The sequence below is a fragment of the Momordica charantia genome (genome assembly GCF_013281855.1).
Source record: "Momordica charantia cultivar OHB3-1 chromosome 8 unlocalized genomic scaffold, Mcharantia_2.0 BLBB01000008.1, whole genome shotgun sequence".
Taxonomy (NCBI): Eukaryota; Viridiplantae; Streptophyta; class Magnoliopsida; order Cucurbitales; family Cucurbitaceae; genus Momordica; species Momordica charantia.
The window spans coordinates 30,418,943-30,445,220 of NW_028275166.1; the positions used below are offsets into that span (position 1 = coordinate 30,418,943).

The window sequence follows — 26,278 nt, forward strand, 5'->3', positions numbered from 1 at the left end:
TCTAATTAAAATTCTATCCAAAACTTCTATTTGGGATTGAAAATTCAAATCACTGTATCCCACTTTGTTGTACTAAGAAAAAATTTTATCAAAACCTGACCCTTATTTGTCAATTGATTGAACAATCAAATTAGTTTATTTGGAAGAAATTTTCTAGTGCTACTAAAGTAATTGCTCCATCTTTAATGCTGGTACTATTTTTAAGATGATACTGACACAGCAAACTTGAAAGTAGTATCCATACTTCCATGGTGATTACTGGTAAATAAATTCCTAATCCAAATCCCAAAGATAAAAACATAATTCTCTAAGTATTCGATTTTGTTTTATTTTTTGAAGTAAAAGTTGGATGCGTTATATCCAGGTAACAAAAATAGAATGCAAGAATCATAAGCATGTCAAAAGAATTTAAGGCATCAAATTAGTTAATTATGCATTCACAAATTTTTTATAGAAGACGAGAAAAATCTCAAAAAAAAAATGTCTCCAACGATGCCCCCATGAGGAGGAATGGATAAATAATATAACCCAAAACTTTTTACTTGTAGAATAACAGCATAATGGGCAAACCCACCTCTTGGATTCCCTCATATTTAAATTGAAATCCCTATGCTCCAGCAGTTGGGGCTGAAAAAAAAATAATAAAATAAGGTATTATCAGAAAAAAAAGCTCTCACATGAAGGATTAAGATCTCCCCTAAATCAGGCCTTAACTAATGAAAATGCAGTTTAGTTTTGAAAAGCAAACAATTATTTCGTTTTGAGCAGAGCTATAGGATTAACAAGCCATACATTTCCTTCCCCCAAAATCTAATAAATGCTGTGTCTGAGCACTCAAAAACAAAGCAAGGGCCATTGATGATTGATAAAGACCGGTTTAATAATCATTTCGTTCTTATTTCTATTGTTAAAAATTAGACTTGCTTCCTCCCAATTTCTTTGATATGTTATTTCACTGTTCTTAAAAACAAATTTAACTTCTAAACCAAATTTCAAAAACAAAAACAAGTTTTCAAAAACTACTCATTTTAGTTTTAAAATTTTGCCTAAGATTTCAAGGAATCGCATAGAAATACATAGGTGGAAATAAGCTTAATTTTAACCGGAAAAAAAGAAACAAAATAGTTATTAAATGTGGCATAAATAATAAGATTGAACGGTCCAGTTTTAAATAGAGATATTTAGCCGTGTCAGATAGAAACAAAATAAATTCAGGACTGAACCAGAATAAGTTAGTAGCAAGAGACAAAGGAATTATATAGTATGTACCTTTGGGAGCTGGTGGTTCATCTTGAGGCTTCATGGCTGGGAAGAGGAGAACTTCCTGTTTCACCAAAAGAACAGTTCAAAAATAAGAGATTTTAGAGAGTAGGGCATCGGCATCACCAGAAGCAAGCTGCCATTAGAGCAGGCGGCCACAGAAAAAGGAAAACAGAGGTGAAGCACAGACCTTGATGTTCTGTGAATCCGTCAACAACATAGCTAGCCGATCAATGCCCATTCCCCAACCACCGGTAGGAGGCAATCCATACTCAAGTGCTGTACAAAACGTTTCATCCAAAGCCATTGCTTCGTCATCACCCGACTGTCGATCCTGTTAGAAAAACAAGTACAATAAAATCAAACCAAATCGTCAATTTTTTCCATAAATTAACACTTAGGATGACTTCTTCAGATTCATTAAATCACATGAAGTGAATTTATATTTTCTGACACCAGTATTTGGATTTTGTGACTCAAAACGTGAAAATTTTGAAAACGATAATCATATCTTTTCAGTGTTTTCATATTCTAAATATGCCAGCAAACACATTAAAAACAGTGAGAATATAGAATATCAGTTTTCCTAATTAATTCCTATTATCGGATCACAAACCAAATGCACAATTTCTAAGGATTTTAACTCAATACTGTGATTGTGTATATATTATAGTGTATGATACCTTGAGTTGTTCAGCAAACCGCTGGCGTTGTACAACAGGATCATTCAATTCAGTGTAGGCATTACATACCTGAGAATAGCAATCAAATGTTAATAGCAGAAGCATGAAGGAAGAAAGAACAGAAAACTAATTATAGTTAAGTTTTGGTAGCCTACTTCATGTTTGTTGATAAACAATTCGAAACGTTCGGTTAGACTCGGTCTTGATCTATGCCACTTTGCCAAAGGACTCATTATCTCAGGATGGTTTATGATGAAAGCAGGATTCACGCACGTTTCCTCTAGGAAGTGCCCCACAAGCTGCCAAAAGAATAAATTTAAAAATACTGTCATTAAAAAATGTAATAGTTGGATGCATGTTCCAGAAATAAGATTAGCTACTCATCTTCCATTTCTGTGTATTTCCCTTTTCCTTGTGTTATAACGTTTCTTATCTACACAAAATTAGCTTCAGAAGATAAAAACAAACGATCAAGATTATTACTTTATCCAGCAAGCGAGCAGTTGTTTCAGGTGGAGGGCATTTGATTTCAAACTTCTGGCATGCCTCTCTAAGATACTTATTAGCTTCATCACTTGACAAGTCCTTGGGTATATTGAGATTTGCCATCTTCTCTAATTCTTCTATCATGTCAATCCTCCTGAAGTGCGGTAAAAAATTCAAGATAACCCCAAATAAGATTATGTTCAATATGGTGCAAGTTTATCCACATTATAAACAAAATTATTGCTGACAGACCTGAAAGGGGGAGTGAAGTCAATCTCAATCGGATCATTATCAAGCCCATTTGAATGATATTTAACTTTATAGCCCCCGGTGAGTTCCTTCACCATCCCTATTTCAGATTCAACAATGTCAGAATAGATACAAGATAAATACAGAAACTAGGAAAGGCAATGGCAGAGAAACCAAAGAAGTTAACATGCATCATCTAACATCCCCAAGTTTTATCATTACCACTTAGCATTTTCTCAGTGAGTTCCATCAAATCATTGTAGTCTGCAAACGCCATGTAGAACTCGCATGTGGTGAACTCAGGATTATGAGTCAAATCAATACCCTCATTTCTAAATTGTTTCCCTATCTCATAAACACGGTCCAATCCACCAACAACTAACTCCTTAAGATAGAGTTCAGGTGCAATACGCATAAACAACTTCATGTTAAGATCATTATGGTAGGTCACGAATGGACGGGCTGCTGCTCCTCCAGCAATCATGTTCATCATTGGTGTTTCAACCTAATAGTTAAAACGTTAAGAAAAAGATAATGAAAAAAGTACTGGTACATTTCATCCAAAACCATTAATTTACAATTGTCAAGAGTACACAAACCTCCAAAAAGTCAAGATCGTCAAGAAACTTCCTAACATATTGGATGACTTTAGCTCTGGTTTTGAATATTTGCCTCACTTCCAAATTTAACATCAAATCCAGATATCGTTGACGATAACGAGTTTCCTGGAATAAGAAAATTGAACGTGTCAATACCATAATATTTGGAAGAGTATAATCTTGAAATTTATAATCAAGGATAAAAATTCAATTCAGGAACAGAGTCGGCAGCTAAGATGTTAGTTTATGGTTGGAAAGAAAATACATGAACCAGGAAGATCAAGATGTTTAACTTAAACACAAGCTGTACACAAGTTCAAAACATGCAATACGATGGAACCTCTGAATGTATGATTAATTTACAATTTACTTAAAAACCCAATGATGATGTCCAAAGATTACAGAATTTAAATGACTTTATGTGCTAGACACAAATCTTAAACAACATAGAACTCATTTAGTGTTCACAAAATATGTACCAGAATTGAAGTCACTTCCAAGAAAATTGATGTGCTTGACACAAATCTTATGCAACCTTAAAACTCAATGCTAGATTCAAATTCAAGTAGACATGTTAAATCCCAAGGTCAGACCTTCAGAAAATATGACCATAAACCTGAAATTTAAGAGCTGAGCCGAATTATGCAGTCCCCAATATTCAATGTTCTACAAACAGGCTAAAAATTTTCTTGGGGTAGAAGGTTTTGGGGGTAGCTCGAGAGGGACAGGAGAATTTTTAAGGGTATTGAGGTTTCTAAGGAGGGAATGCCACAAGTAGAAAATGTACCTGATCTTTTAAAATATAGGTTTCAGGATTTCTCGTACAACCTGGGACCCATGCGTCATTTTTCTGCACCAAAATGAGAACGTCATGAGAACTCATCTAAAAAACCTAGAAAGAGAAACTGTCTTAACTCACCTTCAAATTTGCATTCTCAGAACCAGGACCTGCCTTCTGCCTTGGCAGCATATGTAGACAGTGAGAAAGGACAATGAATGATTTTGGAAAGATACTGAGCTCTCCCCTCTTTGTTTTTCCTGCAGAATAAAACGTATTAAGTTTTAATTAAAAAAAAAAAAAAAAAGAAACCCACCTCTCAGGGTTCATATTACTTATCAAACTTATTTCTAGACAATAGATTTTCTTTATTCGTAAAAGTCATGTAACACAGACATGAAGAGCTCAAGAAAGAAAAGGCCATAGGATTTTCAGGAGCATTGAATTATAAAAGGTTTGCTATTTGGATTTCTCAGAGGGGAGGCGGCTGACTACAGTTTTATTATCTACACTAGAACCGAGAGACCAAAATGGACAAAAACTCTATGTTGCAGATCAAGTTCCTCCCTCTTTCCTTTCCCATGCAAGAAACATGTATTCATCTTAACAAATCTAGACCAACATCATAAACTAAACTTATGGCAAATTAAGGGAAAATACTAGTAAAGAAAAGTGAATAGGTAATCTTTGCAGCCCAACCTGGAAACCCAGTGACACCAACAATATCCCCACGCTTCACACTGGCATGAAACCCTGCAAATTCAGCTTCGTCTAGCTCTGAGTTACTGCATCATTAAAATGGAAATATCATAACCTTTGTACTGAATTGAAGAACAAAATAGGAACCATTGAACCAAGTAAGTCTAAATGGATAGAACATAAAATCAGCCATGACAGCGACTTTGATGCACATGCACTTCATTACACTCATAAAAGATTGGACCTAAGACTCTCCTCCAACAAAAACGTTATATGAGCCCTAAAGCATTAGTGCAAAATAATGGGGTTCCCATTATCTATGGTTTTAATGGGGAAGGGTGGAAAATGAAAACAGAAGGTAAATAATAAACCAAAATGGTGCAGGTAAAAACTGAAATAGAAGATACAGTAAACCTGAAAGTGGAAAATGGAAATTCTCCAAGAGAAAGGAAAGTGAAATGGGAAAGACACATAGCTTGTGTAATCAAACGGTTTGTTTTTTTTTTAAGGAAAAGAAAAGGCTACTAAGAAGTTCATTAGGAAAGACGATCAATAACTAAGAAAATACATTGACAGTTTTTTAATATAAAGAAAAATGAAGCCTTGGACCACTAAGTGGAGTTCATGTACAGTTGTGCCAAGGACCATATAATCAAATATTCAGAATTAGAACGAACATTTTAAAGCAAGGAGAGAAAATTGTTCCATACCGTGCATCAGTCATAACTTGGATTTTAGCTCCACAACCATGCAGATCATAAAATAACAACTTCGAGGAGGATGATCTTTTGCTCATTATCCTCCCTTAAATGAGAAGAAAAAAACACAGAGATCAATAAATTATAAGGATATCAAAAAAAATAATTATGGAAAAGGTAGAAGTTTTGGTTCTAAGTACCGGCAAGAGATACCAAGACTTCCTCAAGATGATCACCATTGTTTAAACTTCCATATTTCTCTATATACTCAGGGAGAGACATTGAGACCTGAAACTTGTGAGGATATGGATTTTTACCATCTGCCTTGTAAGATGCAAGATATTTCAGCCTATTTTCAAAATATTGCTGCAAAACACAAACCAATTGGGGGGAAAAGGATCAGTTTGGCTACCGTTTTAAAAGATCTGAAACAGAATCGGTCCAAATACAGAAAGAAAAACATAATGGTCATACCGTGGGATCCATTTCTTCATCATCCACGGCTGCGGATTTCTTATTCTGGGAGCTCGACAAAGATGCTTCCTGGAACAAAAATATTTTTTTGTCACGAAGACCTTTCTACAGTGGTAGTTAAAAATAGCATTATAGCATTTTATTTGGCTACCAGAATTCATCACTCATTTCTTTTCATGTAAACATGGCCGTTGAGCCGACAGGCAACCAGAACTATTGTATTTGACAATCTCAAACGAGTATGGATACTGCTCCACGGAAATTCACTTTCATTTCACAATGGTCTATTCTTAATTAATTGATACTACAAACACTTATGTGTTTAGTCGTTCCATTCGCGACAGCCAGTACCTGTTTCGCTTTCTCCTTCAGTTCCTCCCTACGCCTCCTTTCCTCTTCCTTCTGCTTCATCTTTAATTCCTTCTTGCGTGCACTGAAAATTTTCAAAGTTAAACCCTCAAAACTTCAAAAAAAGGAAAAAAAAAATCATTTTGACTAAAAAATAACCAACTACCAATAAAATTTAATGCATGAGAAGGAAACAATCAAACTGAACCTCAGAGAAAACTCTACTGATTAAGATTAGACCGACGAACATCCATGCCCATACAAGAGTGGGGAAAAGAAAAAAGAAAACTAAAATCCATTCTACAAAACTTGTCATTGATAATTTTCCTTCACTTCCCAGCAAACCAAACACATAGCTAAAGACGAACCAATGAACAAAAACACAAGGAAACCATTACTTCTTGCTTATAGTTTCTTCAGCATTTGGAGCAGAGTCGGGCGTTTCAGAAGCGGAACCCAACGCTAAATCAGAGACCGCCTTGGCAGCTCCTTCAATCGAACCCGCCATTTTCACACAATGAACGGTCGAAGCTGTAATGGGCAGAGCTTAAAAAGCACGAAAATTCCTTGGAGTGCAAGGCGAAGACAGTAGAATGTGAGGAGGACGAATTCGCCGCCGAGCCGGAAATGATTATTCTAAGAGAAAGAATTGGGAGTTGGGAGTGGGTTTTAGGGTTTTCCACAGAGAAGACGAGACTACCCCACTTTTTCGAAAGAGTGGGGGAAAAGGAAATGGAAAAATTAAATTAAATAAAATTAACTGTTCAGTCAATTCTTTTATAATAAAGTAATTTGACTTTATTACTCAGTTCATTCATTATATCATCGCTTAGAAATTTACCTTAGGTAACATCTACACGTTGTAATTTGTATATATACTATACTAAATAACTTGAGAGATTTTGGTGCATGAATTTTCGATCATAATTTGTATAACTCCTTTCTTCGAAGTCGGAAGTCTGATCCCTCGTATCCTCGAATTGTTGTACTAAAAAAAAGTTGAGAGCTTTTTATCTACCACTAGAAATAAAAATAAAACGGCGACATAAGACGCGTTTGGTCTGTAATTTGAAAAAAAAAATAAGATAAAAAAATATAATTGTATTCCATATTTTTATGATGGGTTCGAATATATATGTGATACCAAATTTAGAAATTGAATCAATTTAAAAATTGTTACTAATATATTTACTATTTACCAATAAAATATTTTAGTTATCATACCGATATTAGATTTATGTGTGCAGGAAGCAGTTTTGAAGACGGGGACGTTAGTGGTGCCTGTGTTGTACCTAAGTAAACCACACCCAAAAACAGGCATCAACAAGTATTATTTAGTATAACACAATTGCATATTAATAAGACTTCATTATCTCAATCAAGATTGTGGTTGAACCAATCAATCCCAAAAATGAGGAAATAGGATTTGATTTGTGCGAGAAAGATACTATATGAAAAAGAATTCCAAATTTATAGGTGACACTTGATTATACACGAAGCTAAGTTAATGTTGGTTACATTAATTCACATTTAAAATCAGCTCATGAACAAATTTTGAAAATGAATATGTTAAAAAATTAAATAGATTTATTCATCAAACCCAAAAAAAAAAAATGTTAAGATTCTCTCCTAATTACTTCAAATGCTATCGAAACTTTAAAAGGTCAATAATGCATAAATTTTGTCTCGTGATGCGATTTTAATAGTTCTATTAATCAAGGTTATGTCATTTACAACCAATAGAAAATTTAATGAAATTCAAATGGACATCTATTATAGAGTAAATATTCTTTTTATTGATCTTGCATGCATCGCTTGCTCCCAAAATAAAATTAAAAGTTAAACCCCTTGCTAAAATTAAATTTGATGGGCTGACATAGCTATTAGCTCCAATTGTTTGTAGCGTTTTAAACGTTCTATTTTGAAAGGTATAAAAATACGTATAACAGACTTTGAATTGTCTAAATCAAAACTATAGTGCATTAGTTATGAAGAAAATATATAAAATATTTTATTTAAATCTATTTTTATCCATATGAATGCTCCTCCTATAGGTTTTTTTTTTCCCTCGAGCTTATTTCAATGTGTGGCTGAGATTTGTTCCAAAAGATACATTTTATATTTGCATAATTATACAAGCTCTATGTACAAATTCGTTAGATTTTTTTTTAATACAAATTGGAGGTATAAAAGTTTGACCTCGGGGAGAATATATATCATTTAGCTCATGGGAGAATATATATCATTTATCATTGAGCTAAGCTCATAATAGCTACAGAATTCGTTAAATTGAGTGATAGAAATCAATTTAGACAGATATCTTTCTAAAACGAAACACTAATTTTAAGAAAACACTGTTTACCATTCGAGTCATATTGAACTGACCCTTAGAAACTGTCATTCTTAGTGGTTGGTTCATGCCTGTTATTTATCTACCTGGATTTATGTTTTTTTTTTTTGACAGAGGATTTATGGTTGTTTGGTGTATACTTGAAATGGAGTTTCATAAAGAATACAATTTCAAGACAAATAAAGGAATTTGGCAGAGCTATATTTATCCATAAAACTAATACAATTTTAACTACGAGTTTGTATAACACACGATTTCAACATACTCTCTCACCTAACAAACGGTATCAGCAAATACTCAGCATAAAAGAGCTGCACACCGAAACAACATTATACAGTCAGAAGAGAGCTTTTTTTTTTTCCTTTCAAATAACAGATGAAGGGATATATAATGGAAAATAGGCCCATATCAAAGAGATCCAAAACAGAAACAGCAACAAAAACCAAATAAAACTGAAAGAAATGACTTCAACTATTAAGAATAAGAAACAACAGATAAATACGAGTAGACCTAATTGTCCTAGCTCTACCAGAAACTCAATGCGTGATCTTAGAATAATATCATTTTTCAATTATTCAATCATTCAATCACTCCACCCAGTTCAATGTTAGAGACATTGAAACTTGAAGAGACCGGTCTTTCAAGACATTGAGTATACTAGAGCTGGCTATCAGACAAGGGACCTCAACTTTGCCTATCGAAATTCACCACTCAAATGTAGATCAAAATCATAATTAGTAAATAACAAACTATGCCGAATGGCCTATACTTTCTGAATACACATCATAATAGTTTGGTTTAAAGAAATGTAGTTGAGATATATTTCTTATAGTGGTCAAAAATCTAGCTTTTATTAAGAATACTCTCTTCTCTTCACCATCTTCATGTATAAGTCGCACAAAGGATGAGAGCTTACTTATCTATACTCTTGTAAAGGGGAGAGTCCATTTATTCTTCTCGCCATGTTTCTACTCTAAATGACAGGACCCTCTTGATGTATATTAATATCGTGCAATAAAAAGATTCTTCATCACTAGGTCTAGCTAGTACCAAATGATGAACTTGCAATATCTCTTCGCAAAGGTAAACTTTATGGTACTTATTCTATTAATCACTCGTCCCGTCAGCTCCTTCTTGTTCCTTTGTTGCATCTCTGATTTCATGCCTATTTCTAAGACTTTCATCAAGCTTTATCTTATCCCGAAAGGTGAAGTGCTATGACATAAGAGATGAATTCCTCAGAGATGATAATGGTACCTAAAATTTTGATCTCTAAAGAAAGCTTTTAGGGATATTGTAATGTCTGACTCATCACTGATTCTTTTCTCGTTTGGGGGCAACACTTTTTCTTGATTCTTGTTTTTGTTTTTATTTCGTTCTGCGATTATGCCTTGTTGGTATCAAGCAGGAAATTCCTCTTAGTTTGGAGTTGGATGAAATTTTTCTGGGTTGCAGTGAAGTGGAGTCCTCTTTTTGGGTAGTCTCAAGGAAAAGGCAAGTCATTGGTGGATAGTTTCTGCCTAGCGAAGTTTAAAGCACCCCTTTGAAGTTTAAAGCATCCCTTTTAGATTTCTAGTTTTTCATCCTTTTTGTTAGGTTGTTTTGGGTGGCGGCCTTTATTGCTCCCGTTTGTTCGCTTTAAATGCTCTCTTTAGGAATCTTTGTCTCTTTTAGTTTTTCTCTCTCGCTCGTTCAAGAGTTTGTATCTTTGAACAATTTTTGTTCCTTTTCATATTTTCGATGAAAAGTTCATATCTTGTACAAAAAATGGATGCTTAGAGTCTATCCACATGGATCATTTCTGAATTCTAAATATGTCTTGTTGCCGAAGGCTATTCTCAAACTTATGGGTTGACTATTATGATATTTTGCATCCTATTGCTAAGTTTATTTAAGAACACAATTCTTCATAGTGATCTTCAGAAGGTTTCTATGAAGCTACCTCTTAGTTTGTTGTTTGGAGATGAATGGGAGTCGGGACAACACAACGTCTTTGCAAGTCCTTATATGGGTTGAAACAAGGTCCATGAGCTTGTATGGAAAACTTAGCTAGGCAATCATGCAACTTCGTAGTCTATTTTGTACAAAAGACTTATTGTTGTTGAATACTTCCTCAAAGTTTAAGAATCTAAATGGAGTGAGGATTGACTACCTCCATAGTCCATAACAAATTAGGCACAACTAAACATAAATACTCTAGCTTAAGGGAGAGTTACAGGTTGAACATTAGTGATTAGAATCAATATTCTGTTCTGTTTTCAGTGTTCTGTTTTTAAAAGTTATACTTTCTTACTAACAATTTTCTTCAACTTTTTTTATAGGAAACAGAACATATGTATTTAGGCAACAAAAAACAGTCTTAAGTGTAGGGGGATGAGAGATCCCCTCCCTAACAATTTTCTTCATTTTATAATCTACATTTCAGACATTTTTGAAATCCTAACCAAATATTAAAAACTAAAAAAATAATTTCCAATGTTTTATTTTTAGTGTTCTAGATTGGCCAAAATTTCAAGAATATTTATGAAAATTGAAAACTAATCAAAGAAATTTCTAAATTAATGAGCATAATAAAAATAGAAAAGTAAAATCATTATTAAACAGAACCTTACTTATTAGGAGCCTACTATTATGAGCTATTACTTATTTGTCCTCCATTTTGTGGGTGCTTATACGATGTTAGTGGATAGAATAGGTATGTAATTCTATCATATTTAGTCAGTTTACAAACTCAATTTATCAATATGCATTTTTTCAAGAAATTTGGATAGATTAACTAGTAAATTTTAAGGGAAGGCCATGAGTTCAAAGGGCAGAACGTCATCTACTGGGATATTAGAGTCCCTGATATTCAAATATGGTATGCAGCCGATGTTTCCAATCTCAAACATGGATGTTCAATAATTCAGGAAATTTTCAGGTATCAAAGAAAAATGTAAGAAGTTTTTTTAGGTTAAAGCTAACATCATCCAAACCTGCCATAAAAGTTTCTAGGGTTCTTACACAGTTGGTAGATTCTAAGCAAATCTCTCACAGAATTAAAATCACCTCGTCATTTTATTGACGTTTGAACGTGCTTCACAAGGAACATAATGACTTTGACCAAAGATTATATGACTAAGATAGCACCAAAAGCATTTAAAAAAATACAAGGAGCACATTCTTCAGGAATTAGCTTTTCCTAATAATGAAGCCTTCATTTGTGTCAAAAGTGAATTTAAAGCCATCAAAGATTCATTAAGTCAATTTTAGTCCAACAGTATGAACTTCGAAGAGACCTTAAATTCATTTTAGCACTCATTCTATCTCGACTTTAAAGTTACTAGACCACATGTTAGACGTAGACCTCATTTATAAAAGCTTGTTCTCATGTTCGTAGATGAGGATGGTAAGACAATATAAATGATAAAATTAAACCCCACAGAGCAGCTTAGAATCATGGATTAGCAATAATCTAACTATGAACTCCTAATTTAGTTAGAAACATAAGCTCCTACGGCATACCTTCCATATAAACATGTAGAAGGATGTTATGGCAGCTTTGCTCTTCAGATCAACTGATTTGGCACGAATCCAGAGAATTAAAGCCAAAGAGACGTGTCCAAAAACCTAAAAAATGAACAGAGATAGTAACTTAACTTCTTACTAATTTTGGAGAACTTCAGTAAATACTTTTTACTACTTTTTTTACAGGAAGGAAAAACTAAATTAATAGGAGAGAGTTGAAAAATGAATGGAAGATAAGGCTTCACCATATCCAAGCCATAGTTTTAACAAAGAAAAAAAAAATCCAATTAGTATCCAAATAAATGGGGTCACAGAAGAGTAATTTGTAAAAATGTTATCAAGAGATTTCTAATTTGATGCAACGAAACCAAACAAGTCATTGAACTTCCCAGCTTGCACAAATACACCCTAAATAATTAAATTCTTTATTCGTTCCTTAGCTTTTGGAAGTGTCAACACTCAAGAGAAAACTATACCAAGATATCCTTCTTTGCCTCTTCGACCAAGCCCTTGCTTCCTTTGCAAAAGCAATTCAGAGTAAACTTACCACATTTTTCTTATCCTGTCCTATCACTTAGGAACCATGGAGAAAGCTTCTTAATTTATTTGGCTGGTTCCTTGTGCAGCTCAATCTTGTCAAAGATTGTCCTGTTCTGGTTTCTGTGGCCACCACTCAAGGACAGAGCAATTTATAGCTTCATCATGCGGCTAAGAACCCTTTAGTGGGAAGTATGGTTGGAGAGAAATTGGAAAATTTGACAGAATGTGGAGCAATATATATTTTATACAATATAATGATAGGGTGCCGGACAATATTCTTTTATGGCTTTGTTTTGGAGCTCCAATTATTGTCTTGGCTTGGCTGTCACTTTTGCTGATTGGGGAGAGAGAATAAACAAGGGCATTAAAAAAACCAACCCTGACAAAAAGAGGCCCACCTACAGAAAGGAACTTCAATTCAAAAAGAATAATACATAACTGATGATTACAAAGGAAATCTTAGAAACTAACCCGCAGCGAGGTGGTAAATCAACATCCTCTCTCAACCCCTAAAGATCTATTATTTCTCTCGAGCCAAATACCCTACAAAATAGCAAAGAAACAAGTCTGAAGTCTTCCCATATCCCTAAAGGGAGGAAAATCTGTATTTCAAGGAATCTGACACCTCCACGAATGTAATCAAGATCTTCTGAGGTACTTCTACAAAGCACGCACCACTACGGCCCCAAAAGGAAGGAAGAGCGCATTTGAATATGGTCCAAGGTGTAGACTTGCAGGTAAACCTACCCAGCAAAAAAATTGATCTTTTAAGGAATTTTAACCTTCCAAAGCAAGGTAAACAGAGAGGCAAAAGGCGAAATCAAGGGAACACTCATTGAATGAAGAAAAGAACTATAGGAAAAATTCCTAGAAAGGCTAGGGAACCAAACCCCGGAATCATTCCCCCTCAAAAGAGATGGGTGTCCCTGACCAACAGAAGCAAGACATAAACCTCCAAAGTCTCCCTCCCCGTCAAAGGGTGATTGAGACCCAGCAAAATGGAAGATAAACTCCCCTTGACGCTAAAACAGAGGCCACCAAATAAACCTTCATATTATAAAGATGGTACATATGAAGGAATAAAAGGCAATGGGGTTTGTCTCCCACCTAGTGATCATCCTCCCAAAAATAAGTATTGAAACCAGCCCCAACGTAACATCTCAAGAACTTCCCAAAATAATCCCTCATAATTTTTTCCACACTTTTGCTCACAAATACCAAGATTTTGAAAAGGAACAGAAAGCAAGTAGGAATCCCCTTAAAATGGCCCGAATAAGGTGAGTCTCCCTCCTTTTGAGAAGAAAGTTTTTCCACAAATAGATACTTATGAATCTTTTCCATAAAAAACCACTCTCTTCCCCTCTTTTTTTTTTTTTAAGATAAGAAAGGTGGAGATCACCCTCCCCCCTAAGGACTATACAATCAGTCAATCACTATCTTCCAATCATTTGCTATCATGTGTAAACTGTAATTACAAAAGAATTTTTGGTTAGTAGCCCACCAAGAAGTTGGATGCTGTAAATTCAAACAAAAAGAATCGTAGGAGGACGACTTATCTTCAAAAAGCCTACTATTACTTTCTTTCCACAAAAGCCAAATTAAGGCTCTATCCACGCAATTCCACAACACCGAAACCTTGCCTTTAAAAGAAGCTCCACCAAAGCCTTCCAAAATAAAGTCATCTATCAACTTAGGAGACACAGAGAAACCCCCATCTGTTCAAGAACGAAAGACCTCCTTATGAGCAAAAGAGCAATGCAGATAGGTGGTCTATCATTTCTTAACTTCCATTGCTCAAGGTAGCTCAAGGTAGGAGGACGGAAAGTCAAGCACCTCACACCTTACCAAGGAGGCCCAAGAGAGAAGGTTGGAAGACTCAAAGTTAATCCCTACCTCTATTAATCCCAAATGCGAACTTCTTTTACCTCTATTAATCTTTTGACCCGAAATGCACTCAGAATGAAAGCAAACGATTCAAATTATTAAAGGAACCTCCCTTCTCCAAACAAGCTCTTCTTTCTGCCATAAAACCTTGTCCAAGAAATCTCAATCTCCATGGTCATAAGCTTTCTCAAAACAAATCTTGAAAATAACATTGATAGGCCACTTATACATCACATATATGCTAGGCACAATACCAACAAAGGAAAGGATGTTTTGAGGGATCAGTAAAAGTTATAAGTAAGCATTACTATGCATTCCTATGTTATTTTATGTTAATTTCTGTAAGAGGAAGTTATCTCTCAGTTAGTTATATGAGAGATAGGGGTTATATTAGCTCTTATCCATAATAGAAAGTTATTCAGTTATATATGTTTGTATTTAGTAACCATGTGGGAGAGAATGAGGGCTTATGTAATTTGTTTGGAAATGTGGGAGAGACTTCAGACCTCACGAAAGTCTGTTTTCCACAATTATCAATAAAAGGTTACTGCTATTATGTTTATACTATCAAACAGCTTCCTGGTTCCTCTTCCTATAATAATAAATTGCCTCAGTAATAGCAATAAGAACCAGATCCAAGATTTGTCTCCCAATAATAAATGCTCCTTGGGTCTCAGTAAGGATGTTGGGAGGGACCTTTCTCAACCTATCAGCTAGGGTTTTAGCAATAATCTTATATAAGCTCGTGACAAGACTAATCAGCCTATAGTCTTTAACCTGGTTTGCATTTTCGTTTTTCAGGATTAGACAAACATAGGTTTATTCCTCGTAAAATTCCCAAAAAACTTTCAAAAGGCCCTCTTTGATCCCTTCCCTTGGGGAGGGTTTTAATAACGGTGTATGGTGTTCGCCTGTATATATATTTCATTCTTTCAATAAAATGTGCTTCTTATAATATAAAAATAATATAAAATACTCATTTGATGATTGTATCAGTTAATAAGATGAATTCTTTGCTGGGAGGAAAGAATTCAAACGGCTATTTGATGTCCTACTGCTAAGGATTTTATTAATTACTAAGCAAGTATGATCATTTCTAGTTGTATTGCTTTCTTACAATTTTGCAATAAGGGTTTGTTATTACTTTCTTTTTCAGGATTTCTTGTATTTTTCAGATAGGAAGGATACTTGGATACTCCAGCAGGGAGTTTTTACTTTGGAGTAACTTTTCATATCAGTGAAAAGTTTGTATCTTTTATAAAAATTACAAAGCATCAAACTAGTACCTGCAATGTTTGTACTTACTAATAGCTGTTTGCTCCATAAGGGAGTTTTTACTTTGGAGTAACTTTTCATATCAGTGAAAAGTTTGTATCTTTTTTAAAAATTACAAAGCATCAAATTAACACTTGCAATGTTTGTACTTGCTAATAGCTGTTTTATTTTCATTTTCCAGTTATAGGTATATCAAATTAAATATAGCAGAAATATAATGATCGTTTGGCATCTTATCTTGCAGACGTGTTTAAAGAACTATTTTATATTGAACTAGGATAATAGTAATCACAAAAGAGAGAGAGAGAGAGAAAAAAAACTTAGTAAATGTGAGGTTTCTACGAACTAAAAATAATTGTTCACAAACTCAAAATTTTTAAAAAAAAAGAAAAAATAACTTCGTTTATTCAAAAAAAAAGAAAAAAAAAAGTTACTTGTAACACTGTAAAAACGTACCAAAAGTAAACAATACTAAAAGTAATGACCCAAACATGTTTCCAGTTTTTTTTCTCTTTTTAAAAAACAAAAAAATGTTTTTAAATTCAATTCCCAAGAAGACTTAGTTCTCTAGGTACTTAATACATTCAAGGAAATAAAATTAATGCAGTCAGTGAATGCGTTTCAAGGATAAAGAAACCAGAGATTTACTGTTAGACACTTGCTCCACAATGAGGGAGATGCAACTCCCACTAAAACGGCAACACCATATGCTACTTCAAGTAACGAAATACAACTCCAAAACACCTGCAAAAGTGAAATCCTCACACTAGGATATATGACTAACACTACATTCCAATATGGAAGATTTTTTACATAAAAAAAATTGAATTACTTAAACACGAACCCGTTCTTGTCCTAGACGTACTGTAAAAGAACGGATGCCAAAGATTTTATCTCCATCAATATCAGGTATATCCTAGCAAATTCAAGTAAATAGCAAGTTACAAGAACAATTAAGCAAGAGTAGTGTAAAAGTTAATATTATTACACTAAATATGAGAAACGAACTTTTGAAAGTCACTTCAAGTTATTTCCACCATTTTTAAGTGGAAAACTAATTGTTACCTTAAATAACGCTATAACAACTGAGAAGAAACTCATAAATGCAGTTGCAAATATCAGGGGACGTGAAAACACAGGAGGTCTTTGGAACACGTGAGTCTGTAAACATTGAAACATATTAGTCATCCTCAAACATATAAGTGTACCAAACAAAGAAGATTAATTTAGAAACAATTTTTAACACCAATGCTAATGTAGTAATGTGTAAAACTTACTAATATTTAGAGAACATACTAATTTTTTCAATAATATATATAGTCTTATTAGTTATATCATAGTATAGATGCACCCCTCTTCATCGTTACAGCTATTCTAATCTATTATCTAATTGGAGACTTATTTTGTAACTCCCTTAGATAGGTATCTTCCCCTTTCATAATTTCAGACCATCAAAAAAATTGTTTCTTATAAATATATATATATATATACACACACGCACACATATATATATATACAGAACATACATTTCCATTCTCATTCCTCTTTTCACGATGATTATTACCCTACCTCAAACTATCACTCGACAGCTATCAAGCACAAAGAATTTAGTTTGGGTACCCCATCTGTCCAGCACATAATGGATACCAAATACTTTGACCACGTCATTGAAATCTAGTTTGCTGGATTCTTTATGATTTACTTCTAAAGTTTTTACTGAATAACCAACAGGTAGAGAGAGAGAGAGAGAGAGATCATGAATACCTAAACAGAAATCATTAATATTTGAGTGAGACCACAGGTTCAGATTGTTGAACTTATTATTTTTAGGGAAATTTTTCTTTTTATCCGTATGCTTAATTGAGAGACTCAAATTTTACCTTCCAAACAAAATTTCATAAAATTGAACCTTGAAATTAAAGAATGCTACTTTTGGAAATTTAGGCTAAAGTGTGAGATTTTGTGGCCGAGCAAGATTACTATTATGGATGTTGGCTTTTATAACTGTGTTGAGTGTTTATCTTTATAAAGTTTCACATTTTGGTGCTACTTTAGGCTTTTTTTTTTCTCTGATGTGGTGTAGGATATAGGTATTTTTGTGGCTTAATTTATGTACTTTTGTAGCTGCTTTTGGGTGTTTTTGCTGGTTGAATTTCAAAAAATTTCTTGGCTGATTTTTCAATAATTTTCTAGTTTGGGTTCGAGGAAGGTATTAATTTCACTATTGTTCGAAGGCAAAGGTAAAATTTGAATCACTCACCAAGTACGAGTGAAAATGAATTTTTTCCCTTATCTTTAATATGAATAAATTGCTATAGACACGTTTGAATTCTATTTAATCTAATCTATAAATTGAACAGAGCTACCGTGCACTGAACTTCTTTTCAATGATAAACTGAAATTTACATGTTGAAATCCTATCCAATCTGATTCTTAACCTAACAAAGATCTAGAATATATATTTCCAAACCCTATCAATCCAACATTGGCCAGCGATATTCATGTTAAACCCTATCTAATCCAAATCTAACATCAGCCTACAATATAGATTTCAAATCCTGTCTAATGTTAGTCTGCAGCGTACACATCTAATTCTATCTAGTCGAAATCTAGATAACGTGGCTTTTCGACATATTTCTGACATAAGTCATCTTTGCTAAACTTAATGTTCAATTTATCTAAGCCTTTCCAATGTGTGCTTTTGTTCATTAAACTTAATTTGTATGCGTAATCTGCCATCAATCTATTTCTACACGTTCAAATATTATCTAATCTTTGTCCCACCAGCTTCTATTGGTTCAACGTGATTTTTGGGTCCTCACCATGTCCGTCTTAATTTATATATCTAGTTATCTATGCACATTTAAATTTTTGTCCCTTCGGAAACTCGACATGTCCAAGCCTACTTTTTGGATAATTACATATCCCATGAATGGTTTCATGTTGTATCTTGGTCATCATCCAAGTCTATACTCTCATCCGTGATCTAGTTTCCAAGAACAATCGATAACAGTTAACGTGTAAAGGCCTATGAGCATGATATCAACATACATCCTTATTGACAAGTCTCATAAAATAGCATATAGCAATAAACATTTAAAAGGCACTTTTAACAAGTCACAACATGGGTGGAGCATGGATCGTTTCATTCATTGTTTATTCAAAATAAGAGATACTCTTATACCTGCATGTGCAGAAAAAAAGCAATTTGAACAATGACGGCCCGAACAGCTAAAATGCACATAGCAGCTACCACAGCAAATCTCTTCCATCTCAATAGTGGCAGCTGAAATAACAGAAAATTTAAAGACCATCAAGCTCATCAAAATCAATTTTCTTTCAAAAAACCACTTTGTTTTGTCCTCTGAGTCACTGGTAAACAACAGTAAAAGATTCTTCATTGATAGTTGATTTGGTCATATAAATTTTCAAAATCTATACCTCAGAAATTACTCATGTGTTTTGTTAGTTTTGCAGATCTAACTCCTATCTAGCAACTCTATTGGGTTAAAGAGAGAGAAAGGAAGCTGCGGTCATTAAGAGGAAAAGAATGTTAAAATTGATTACCCATTTGGACCCTGGACAATAATATTATTGGGACAAATTAGTTTCAACACTCCAATAAAAGGTTCAGGGAACAACAAAATTTTCTTTCAAATATCAGCTTAACACAATGCGACCAGACTTATACCTGCATGTGAAGATTAGTTTATGAAGATCAACTAACCAAGAATCGGCCAACTGTGACATAGATATTTGAGAAGACGAGATGACACAGATATTAAATGAAGTTTGTTTCACTTATATTCCAGGTTAAACTTCTTTTATGAGCCATATTGATGTAGTCATAGATGTCTTTGTTTGAGTTATAAGGTTGTAAACGTGGCTGGTAGGTTATGATCATTTGTATTTTCCTTTTACTGCACAGTAACTTGAAGTTACTGTTAGTTTGTTATTTCAGAAACCTCTATAAATAGGTTTCTACTCCTTATTAATAAGATCAGATTACATTCATCCTAAAACCTTGTGCAAGATTGCATTACATATGATGATATATCAGATCAAAATTTTAGCGTGTAGATACTATTAGCCAGTTTCAACAGGGAAAACATGCTTGGTTAGGCTTTATGGTAGACAAGAAGCTGGAAATAAATGATAAGATAAAGGAGCCCACTCACATCAATGGAATAAGCCGTTCCAAGAACAAAGCTGACAAAAAGAGCCCAAAACAATGGCCATGAACGAACAACCCATCCTAGCCAAAAGCTCTGTAGAAAAGCATTGGGAAAGTAATATAGTTCCAGAAAGGAATCTTGGCACCAATTAATTGAAGTTCAGATACACAAAGGAAATAACAATAAGAAGTATATTTACTAAAAGCCTTTTTTTTTTGAAACATACTAAAAGCTTTTTTTTTTTTAAAACAAGATAAATAACTTTTCATTGATAAATTAAGAGGAACAAAAATTGTTTTGAAAGAGTGAAGGAAACAAAAACGACAACAAAACAAAGAAAAACAAAACCAAAGCTGAAGTCAAAGAAAATAACAATTAAGAGGGGAAAATGAAAGCTCCTTAGTTGGCATTGATGAGAGAGAGTAGCTTCCAAAAATTCAACTGAAAGCTTATGATGTTCTTATCTGAAAGAAATATTATATAACGATTGAAGTGGTTCAAATGAAATCCAATGTAAAATAAAAATTCAACTGAGGGTTTTGTAAATGATGTGATAGATAATAGGTAATACCATAATAGAAAACGTGGAAACAATTGCAACGCCAGTTGCAAAAGAATATTCTCCCGATGCCAATGGAAGATATGGCTTGTTAATCTGCAATGGAAACACGTAAGGATAATTAAGTTGAAGTCTTCTTTGATGCCTATTAGGAACAGAACAATATGTCAGGCTTCACTTTTATTGTTATTCAAACGTTATCCCCCGAAGGTCAGATCATATGATATCTTATTTTGCTTGCTGATATATAGGATACTCTCTTAAGTTTCAAAAGCTAGAAGTTGTGAAGCTTTTCAGACCTAATTTAATATGCTCTTATAGGATAAATACATAGAAGTACCTTGTCTATTTCGATGTCATATAATTGATTCAGACCCACAATGTAAATATTCATAAAGAGGGCAGCAACTATAGCCTGGAAAAGGATTTGCAAATGTGTTAAATATTTACAAATGCACTAAAGAATCCGAATTATACCTTACAAAAAAAAAAAAGAATTCAAATTATACATTTTGTTTGAAACATCACCTCCAACACTCCGGTTAAAAATAAGGGTGACAAGTCTGATAGTTTCTCAACTGCTAGTAGAGAAACAGATACAATGCTCAATGCCTGTGCATGGAAGGAAAGCGTAAGCTAAAGATACATATCCCAGAAAGAATGAAATGGAAGAATTAAGTTATTGACTTAAAAGGACATGAGTTATAAAACGTAACTGTACCAATGACTGTGTGTGGCCGTGAAAACCTGTAGAAAGCATCCAAGAAACCCTTTACAGAGTCACTATAATTTTTGGGACTTAAAACTCCAGATTCGGATTCAAAAGGCTGATTAGAGGCTGCTTTTCTGACTTGAATTCTATTGTCTTTCTTCTGATATAAAGTATATCTTCCCTGATTTCTTCTAAAGACACATTGGAGATGATGTGATTCAGATTCCGTACTACATTGTGTTTTTGGAATCTTTAATGCTCCAAGCCTCAGACCTTCAAAATTGATGAGCAAGCATAAGCAATCTAAGCATCTTCATACTTCACTTTAATGTTTTACGTTTTCAAATCAGAAAACAACAGAAGAGCCATAATTACAAATTTCAAAAAAAAAAAAAAAAAGACAAACAAACAAACAAAAAACCAACCTTCCTTTCTGAAGCCGTAAATGTATATCCCAATACTATGAGATGGAAACAATTTTATCAATATATGAAATTTACAAAAGAAAGGTCTCCAGTTCTTCAAAAAGCAACTAGAAAAAGTTTGGACCCCAAGAAGACAAAACTAACAAACAACTTCTCACACCTCTTCGGTGCTTCTTTTATGATCATTAAATATCCTTCTATTCAACCGCCAGTCGTGCAGCAAGATTTGATGGTCCTTAAAAGTTATAGGCAGAAAAACCTAGGAACAAATTTTTTTTCAGACTTTAGGCAGCAACACGGTTTGAACAACCCAAGTAACTTCCTCCAGGAAAACCATCTGAATAAACACGAGAGAGATAGATGTGATCAAGGTCCTTTAAACTGTTCTTGCACACATAGAACCAATTAGGACTTGGACAGCAAAGAGGATTCATTTTCTAAATTTTATCGTTTGTGTTAATGTCTCTCAAACTTTAAAGGCCATATAAGCACTAAGCATTTTTTGAGATCAACACTTTCTACAAGACCTTGCAGAAGAGAGGCTCCTTGAAGTCAGGTAAAGATCGTCTTTATGACCAACGCAAGCAAATCTGAAGCGTTTGGGCTACCAACGAACAAGCCAGATTCAATTGAAGGATAAATGCAAAATTCAACCTTGCACTTAACATGGTTTTGTACTGGTGCCTTTGTTGATCTCAATCGTCTCCGAGATAACAAAGGATATCGTGAACCCCCACGTCGGATTTAGATTTCAACGATAATGGAAAACATGCACAAAATTCGGCTCTCATAAGAAGATTTTTCATCGTTAAACTCAAACTCCAACATCAAATCTGTCATATATGTTAATCTCACTAGCGGTAAGAGAGGAAAAGCATTTCAAAGAGAGTAATAACATAACATGAGGTCAAAGCGAGCCTAGTTCAGTAATTGGCATATATCTCCAACTAAAAGGTTGTGAGTTCGATCCATCGCTACCTACATGTTGTACTAAAAAAAATTAAAAAATAATAGAACGTGAGAACGTTGCATTTTCCATATGCAATTAAAAGGCAGCCCATTTGGTGTTTAGAGGAGGCAAAGAAGATGTACTAAAACTTTCCTAAATCAAAATGATTCATGCAGATGTTAAGTCAACGTCTGGAAAAGAGAGGAGAATATCCATTCTTGATCTAATCCTTTGGCGTGAAACATAGCCTAAGCCTTATGGGCGTTAAGTGTGAAGGAAATAAGCTTATTTGGAGAGTGTTTTACATGTAAAGTATGAGATAACAATATCTCAGATTCTGTACTGGAAGAATCGGTTTGCAGATACTGAAGGTCTCTGCTCTCAATATTTCTAAAATCCGCTCTATAAACGTGAAGAATATGAAGATATTTCCGTATAATTGATCCCACCAAACCTTCCCACTTTTATGACACATACACACGCAATACACGCGTATATATATATACTTTTTAGAGGAAACAAATACAAAAAAGGGGAGAACCCATGTCAAGGGAATTACAAAAAGAAAACATTCCACTTGACCAAAAGAATATTCAAGCAATGAGCTGTCAATGATGGTGAACATTCCGAGTTCATAAAAGAGTTGAAAGGAATCGTGGCGTCATTGAAGGTACACGCAATGCGTAAAGACAAACAAATACGCATACGTATATAAAATAATCTTTTTCTTTTCAACTTTTTCTCACTTTCTCCACTATTCTCGAGTTTCTTTTTTAGTGAGGAACTTGACACACAATTACAGCATGGCAAGCCACGCGCTACCAGTCAATGACAAAAGGCCAAAAACTTGCATGCAAGCACTCTTGTCAATGGCCCAACATGCACACATATACTACTACGTGCCTTACTTGTGTCAGTCGTACCTATATTACATTTGGTAGTTCGAGAGCACCGTTCTCCGATATTTGGAGGTTCCAACATAGAAATTTACTATTCAAAGACATCCATAATCTTCACTTGTTCATGCTGTTATCGAGACATTTTGGGATATTTCCTTCTCATTAAATACAAATTCGTATTTTAATAAACAAATATGTAAGAGAAAATGGTTAGTAGTAAGACAACTTCAACAGAAGACAGAAGTTATAAGAAAAACCTTCAATCTTGACCAAAAAAATGTACATAACAACACAATAAAACTAACTAAAAGAAAAAAGGAGAAAAGGAGAAGCTATACAACTAAATCTTAGCGAGAAAGAGTTCATTGAGGCTACACAGCTCTAAGATAATACTGATAATTGATAAATATTTCTGTTTTTACATCATTATCATAAATTTTCTTTAATTTTCAATGATATCCAATAATATTGACAGCTATTATCTTATTGAAAAACATATAATCGTGAATTTAAAACATTGATTCTTACTTTCAATATTTTAAGTTAAGCTTAAAATTTCAGTTTCAAACACTGATTTTAAATATTATTATTGCACTATAGAATAAATTTAGTTATATTAGCCAATCTAATCATAACTTAGTCATGAAGGTATTTCTCCTCCTTTAAGAGGTCGTAGGTTGAATATTCATCTCGTACTTTATGATTTATGACGTTATACCCAAAAAATATTATACTACCACTAAAATCATAAAAAGACGAATCATCATTCTTGAAAGGGAGACCTAACAATTTATATTTACTATATATTACTGAAAGTTTACTCAATTAACAAAAATTTATTCACCAACCATAGGTTTTATCATCTTTTGCACAAAAGTAATCTCAATTGCATAAACAAAGTCCAAAACTAGGTTTTATTCTTCTCTTTATTTATTTATTTTTTTTTTCAGAAGGGATAATTTTCAGATTTCAAATTTTAGAAATCAGTTAAAAATGAGTTTGATGGGAGTAGGATGCAACTTTCCAAAAGTTCAATTCACAGATAAATTTTATATAATACTTTTTAAAATAAAATTTTTAAAATTCCGACCCCGTGGCTGGTAAAAATTGGAGCTCCTACAAAAAAATTATTTTTTAATTTTGAAAAGTAAAATCGAAATTTTATAGAATTCAATTTTAAATTAAATTGAATTTTATATAATACTTTAAAAATTAATCTTATAAAATTCCGACTAAATGGCTAGTAAAAATTGAGGTTCCAATACAATTGAAAATACTATTTAATTTTCCTTTTACAAAAAAGAAAAATTATAATTTAATTTTAAAAATAAAAATAAAATTCAACTCTAAAACACCCCCTTCGAGCTCTTATGGGTGCCCGCCGCCGGGAGAATTTCTTCCGCGAGTTAAACTCTTCCAACTCACACAATCAGCGATTAAGTCTTTTCAATTGCGCTACCGAACATGCAATTCTAAAAATCGAGCAAAAATGACAAGGAACGCGCCATTGACGGACTAAAAGATAACAGAGAAAACAAGAAACAAAATCGATTGAGCAAAGAAAATACGGATTCTAAGACGAATTAGTCATACTTGGAAGCCAAGCATTGTTGATGTCACGATTCGTCCAGCCGTTTCCACTCCCGCCTATCGACAGTAAATCAAACGAAAACAAGGAATCGCAATTAGCTTCAATCGAGATCGGTAGTGCAGGTTAACAAATAACACCGTCCGGCTTTTCCTCAAGTGAAAAGGGAATATCAAAGCATCGAAAAAATAGAGTCGAACCAGAAGAAAATGCGCCATTCTAAACAAGATTCTCAACACATGAGAAGAAATCTAAGGCTGAAATGAACGGAAACAGTCTCAAACCACTTGGATTAGAAGGGAAAAAAAATGGCATACCAGTGGCGAGAGTAATATAACTTCGGTGGGCTCTAACGAAGACGGAATCCATTTTCTATACTGGTTCCTACTCCAGAATGAGAAGAAAATGGCGGAGATTCGAAGCTTTAAGGAATGCAGAAGGAGTTTTCCTCGCTCTTTCTTCTTCTCCCAATCGCTGAACAGCGACTCTGCGGGACCTGAACTTGCACCCTGAGAGAGGCCTTGCCAAATTATTAGTTTTTTTTTTTTTCCTTTCGGCTTTTTTATTTTGATTAGGATACTATTTTTGGTTAAAATGCTCTTTTGTTCTTTGTTGGTTTTTTTTCTTTTCTTTTTTTCATTAGTTCATTTGTCTTGTTCTGCTTTTAAAAAGTAATTTTAATTCATATTATTAATCTTCCGTGACAGATGGATGATGTGTCATTTTTCTTAATGAAAATGTAGGAGAAGTTGGATGGAACGTATTGACAAAACCCTCCAATTAGCTTAAATATCTATTTTGGTCATAAATTTTTTAATTTTTATCTATTTTAATTCATTTACTTTTAAAACGTTGGTTTTGATACTTTAAAAAATAATTATCATAGTCGGGAGTGATAATAGGATTAGTGAATTTGGAAAAAAAATATTTAAGTATAATTTGATTTTTCATCATAATACAAGTGATAAAAGTTATTTTTGGGTGTGTTTGGAGTGATTTTGGCATCTCAAAATCATTTTTGTCATTGTAAAAATCACTTAAAATTGATTTTTAACGTATCAGGTGATTTTAAAAAATCAATTATTTTTAAATCTTTTTTTTCAAAATCACTATTTGTATCATCACTCCCAAACACAACCTA

The 26,278-nt window shown here is 33.7% G+C and overlaps 2 protein-coding genes and 1 long non-coding RNA gene across 9 annotated transcripts; all 3 read right to left on the bottom strand.

The window, feature by feature from the left end:
* Positions 1 to 396: 396 nt before the first annotated feature.
* Positions 397 to 6,987, bottom strand: ATKRS-1 (lysyl-tRNA synthetase 1). Its single transcript, XM_022297614.2, has 17 exons — positions 6,673 to 6,987; positions 6,278 to 6,359; positions 5,927 to 5,995; positions 5,653 to 5,818; positions 5,465 to 5,558; positions 4,755 to 4,840; positions 4,197 to 4,315; positions 4,065 to 4,127; positions 3,278 to 3,403; positions 2,901 to 3,183; positions 2,682 to 2,778; positions 2,427 to 2,583; positions 2,099 to 2,242; positions 1,944 to 2,012; positions 1,451 to 1,594; positions 1,270 to 1,324; positions 397 to 627 (listed from the first exon to the last, which is right to left on the bottom strand). Exons 1-17 carry the CDS (start codon positions 6,780 to 6,782, stop codon positions 608 to 610), a joined length of 1,884 nt encoding a protein of 627 aa, XP_022153306.1. The 5' UTR covers positions 6,783 to 6,987; the 3' UTR covers positions 397 to 607.
* Positions 6,988 to 8,804: 1,817 nt separating this feature from the next.
* On the bottom strand, positions 8,805 to 25,679 carry LOC111020832 (homogentisate phytyltransferase 1, chloroplastic). 7 transcript variants are annotated; one of them, XR_015792894.1, is made up of 16 exons: positions 25,455 to 25,679; positions 25,143 to 25,196; positions 21,281 to 21,549; positions 21,093 to 21,176; positions 20,905 to 20,979; positions 20,577 to 20,660; positions 20,009 to 20,098; positions 19,015 to 19,116; positions 16,896 to 16,991; positions 16,675 to 16,746; positions 16,479 to 16,574; positions 13,347 to 13,414; positions 13,143 to 13,214; positions 12,608 to 13,069; positions 12,129 to 12,233; positions 8,805 to 8,935 (listed from the first exon to the last, which is right to left on the bottom strand). XR_015792894.1 is itself a non-coding variant. In XM_022297619.2 (13 exons), exons 1-13 carry the CDS (start codon positions 25,504 to 25,506, stop codon positions 8,894 to 8,896), a joined length of 1,221 nt encoding a protein of 406 aa, XP_022153311.1. In that variant the 5' UTR covers positions 25,507 to 25,678; the 3' UTR covers positions 8,805 to 8,893. The 7 variants fall into 7 exon arrangements, 3 of the variants coding, with proteins under 3 accessions (XP_022153311.1, XP_087983872.1, XP_087983873.1); XR_015792893.1 differs by having other exon boundaries at positions 12,608 to 13,214; XR_015792892.1 differs by having other exon boundaries at positions 13,143 to 13,414.
* LOC148209909 (uncharacterized) lies at positions 21,692 to 24,124 on the bottom strand. The gene is made up of 2 exons (XR_015792895.1): positions 22,229 to 24,124; positions 21,692 to 22,038 (listed from the first exon to the last, which is right to left on the bottom strand). It is a non-coding gene; the product is annotated as an uncharacterized LOC148209909 (long non-coding RNA).
* Positions 25,680 to 26,278: the final 599 nt, after the last annotated feature.

Coding starts and splice junctions, on each gene's coding strand:
- ATKRS-1 (XM_022297614.2), bottom strand. CDS start 6,782: ATGGCGGGTTCGATTGAAGGAGCTGCCAAGGCGGTCTCTGATTTAGCG. Junction 5,819..5,926: donor ATGAAGAAATGGATCCCACG/GTATGACCATTA, acceptor TGTGTTTTGCAG/CAATATTTTGAAAATAGGCT. Junction 1,325..1,450: donor CGGATTCACAGAACATCAAG/GTCTGTGCTTCA, acceptor TTGGTGAAACAG/GAAGTTCTCCTCTTCCCAGC.
- LOC111020832 (XM_022297619.2), bottom strand. CDS start 25,506: ATGGATTCCGTCTTCGTTAGAGCCCACCGAAGTTATATTACTCTCGCC. Junction 20,661..20,904: donor ATGACATCGAAATAGACAAG/GTACTTCTATGT, acceptor TTTCCATTGCAG/ATTAACAAGCCATATCTTCC. Junction 19,117..20,008: donor GAACGGCTTATTCCATTGAT/GTGAGTGGGCTC, acceptor CTGTTATTTCAG/CTGCCACTATTGAGATGGAA.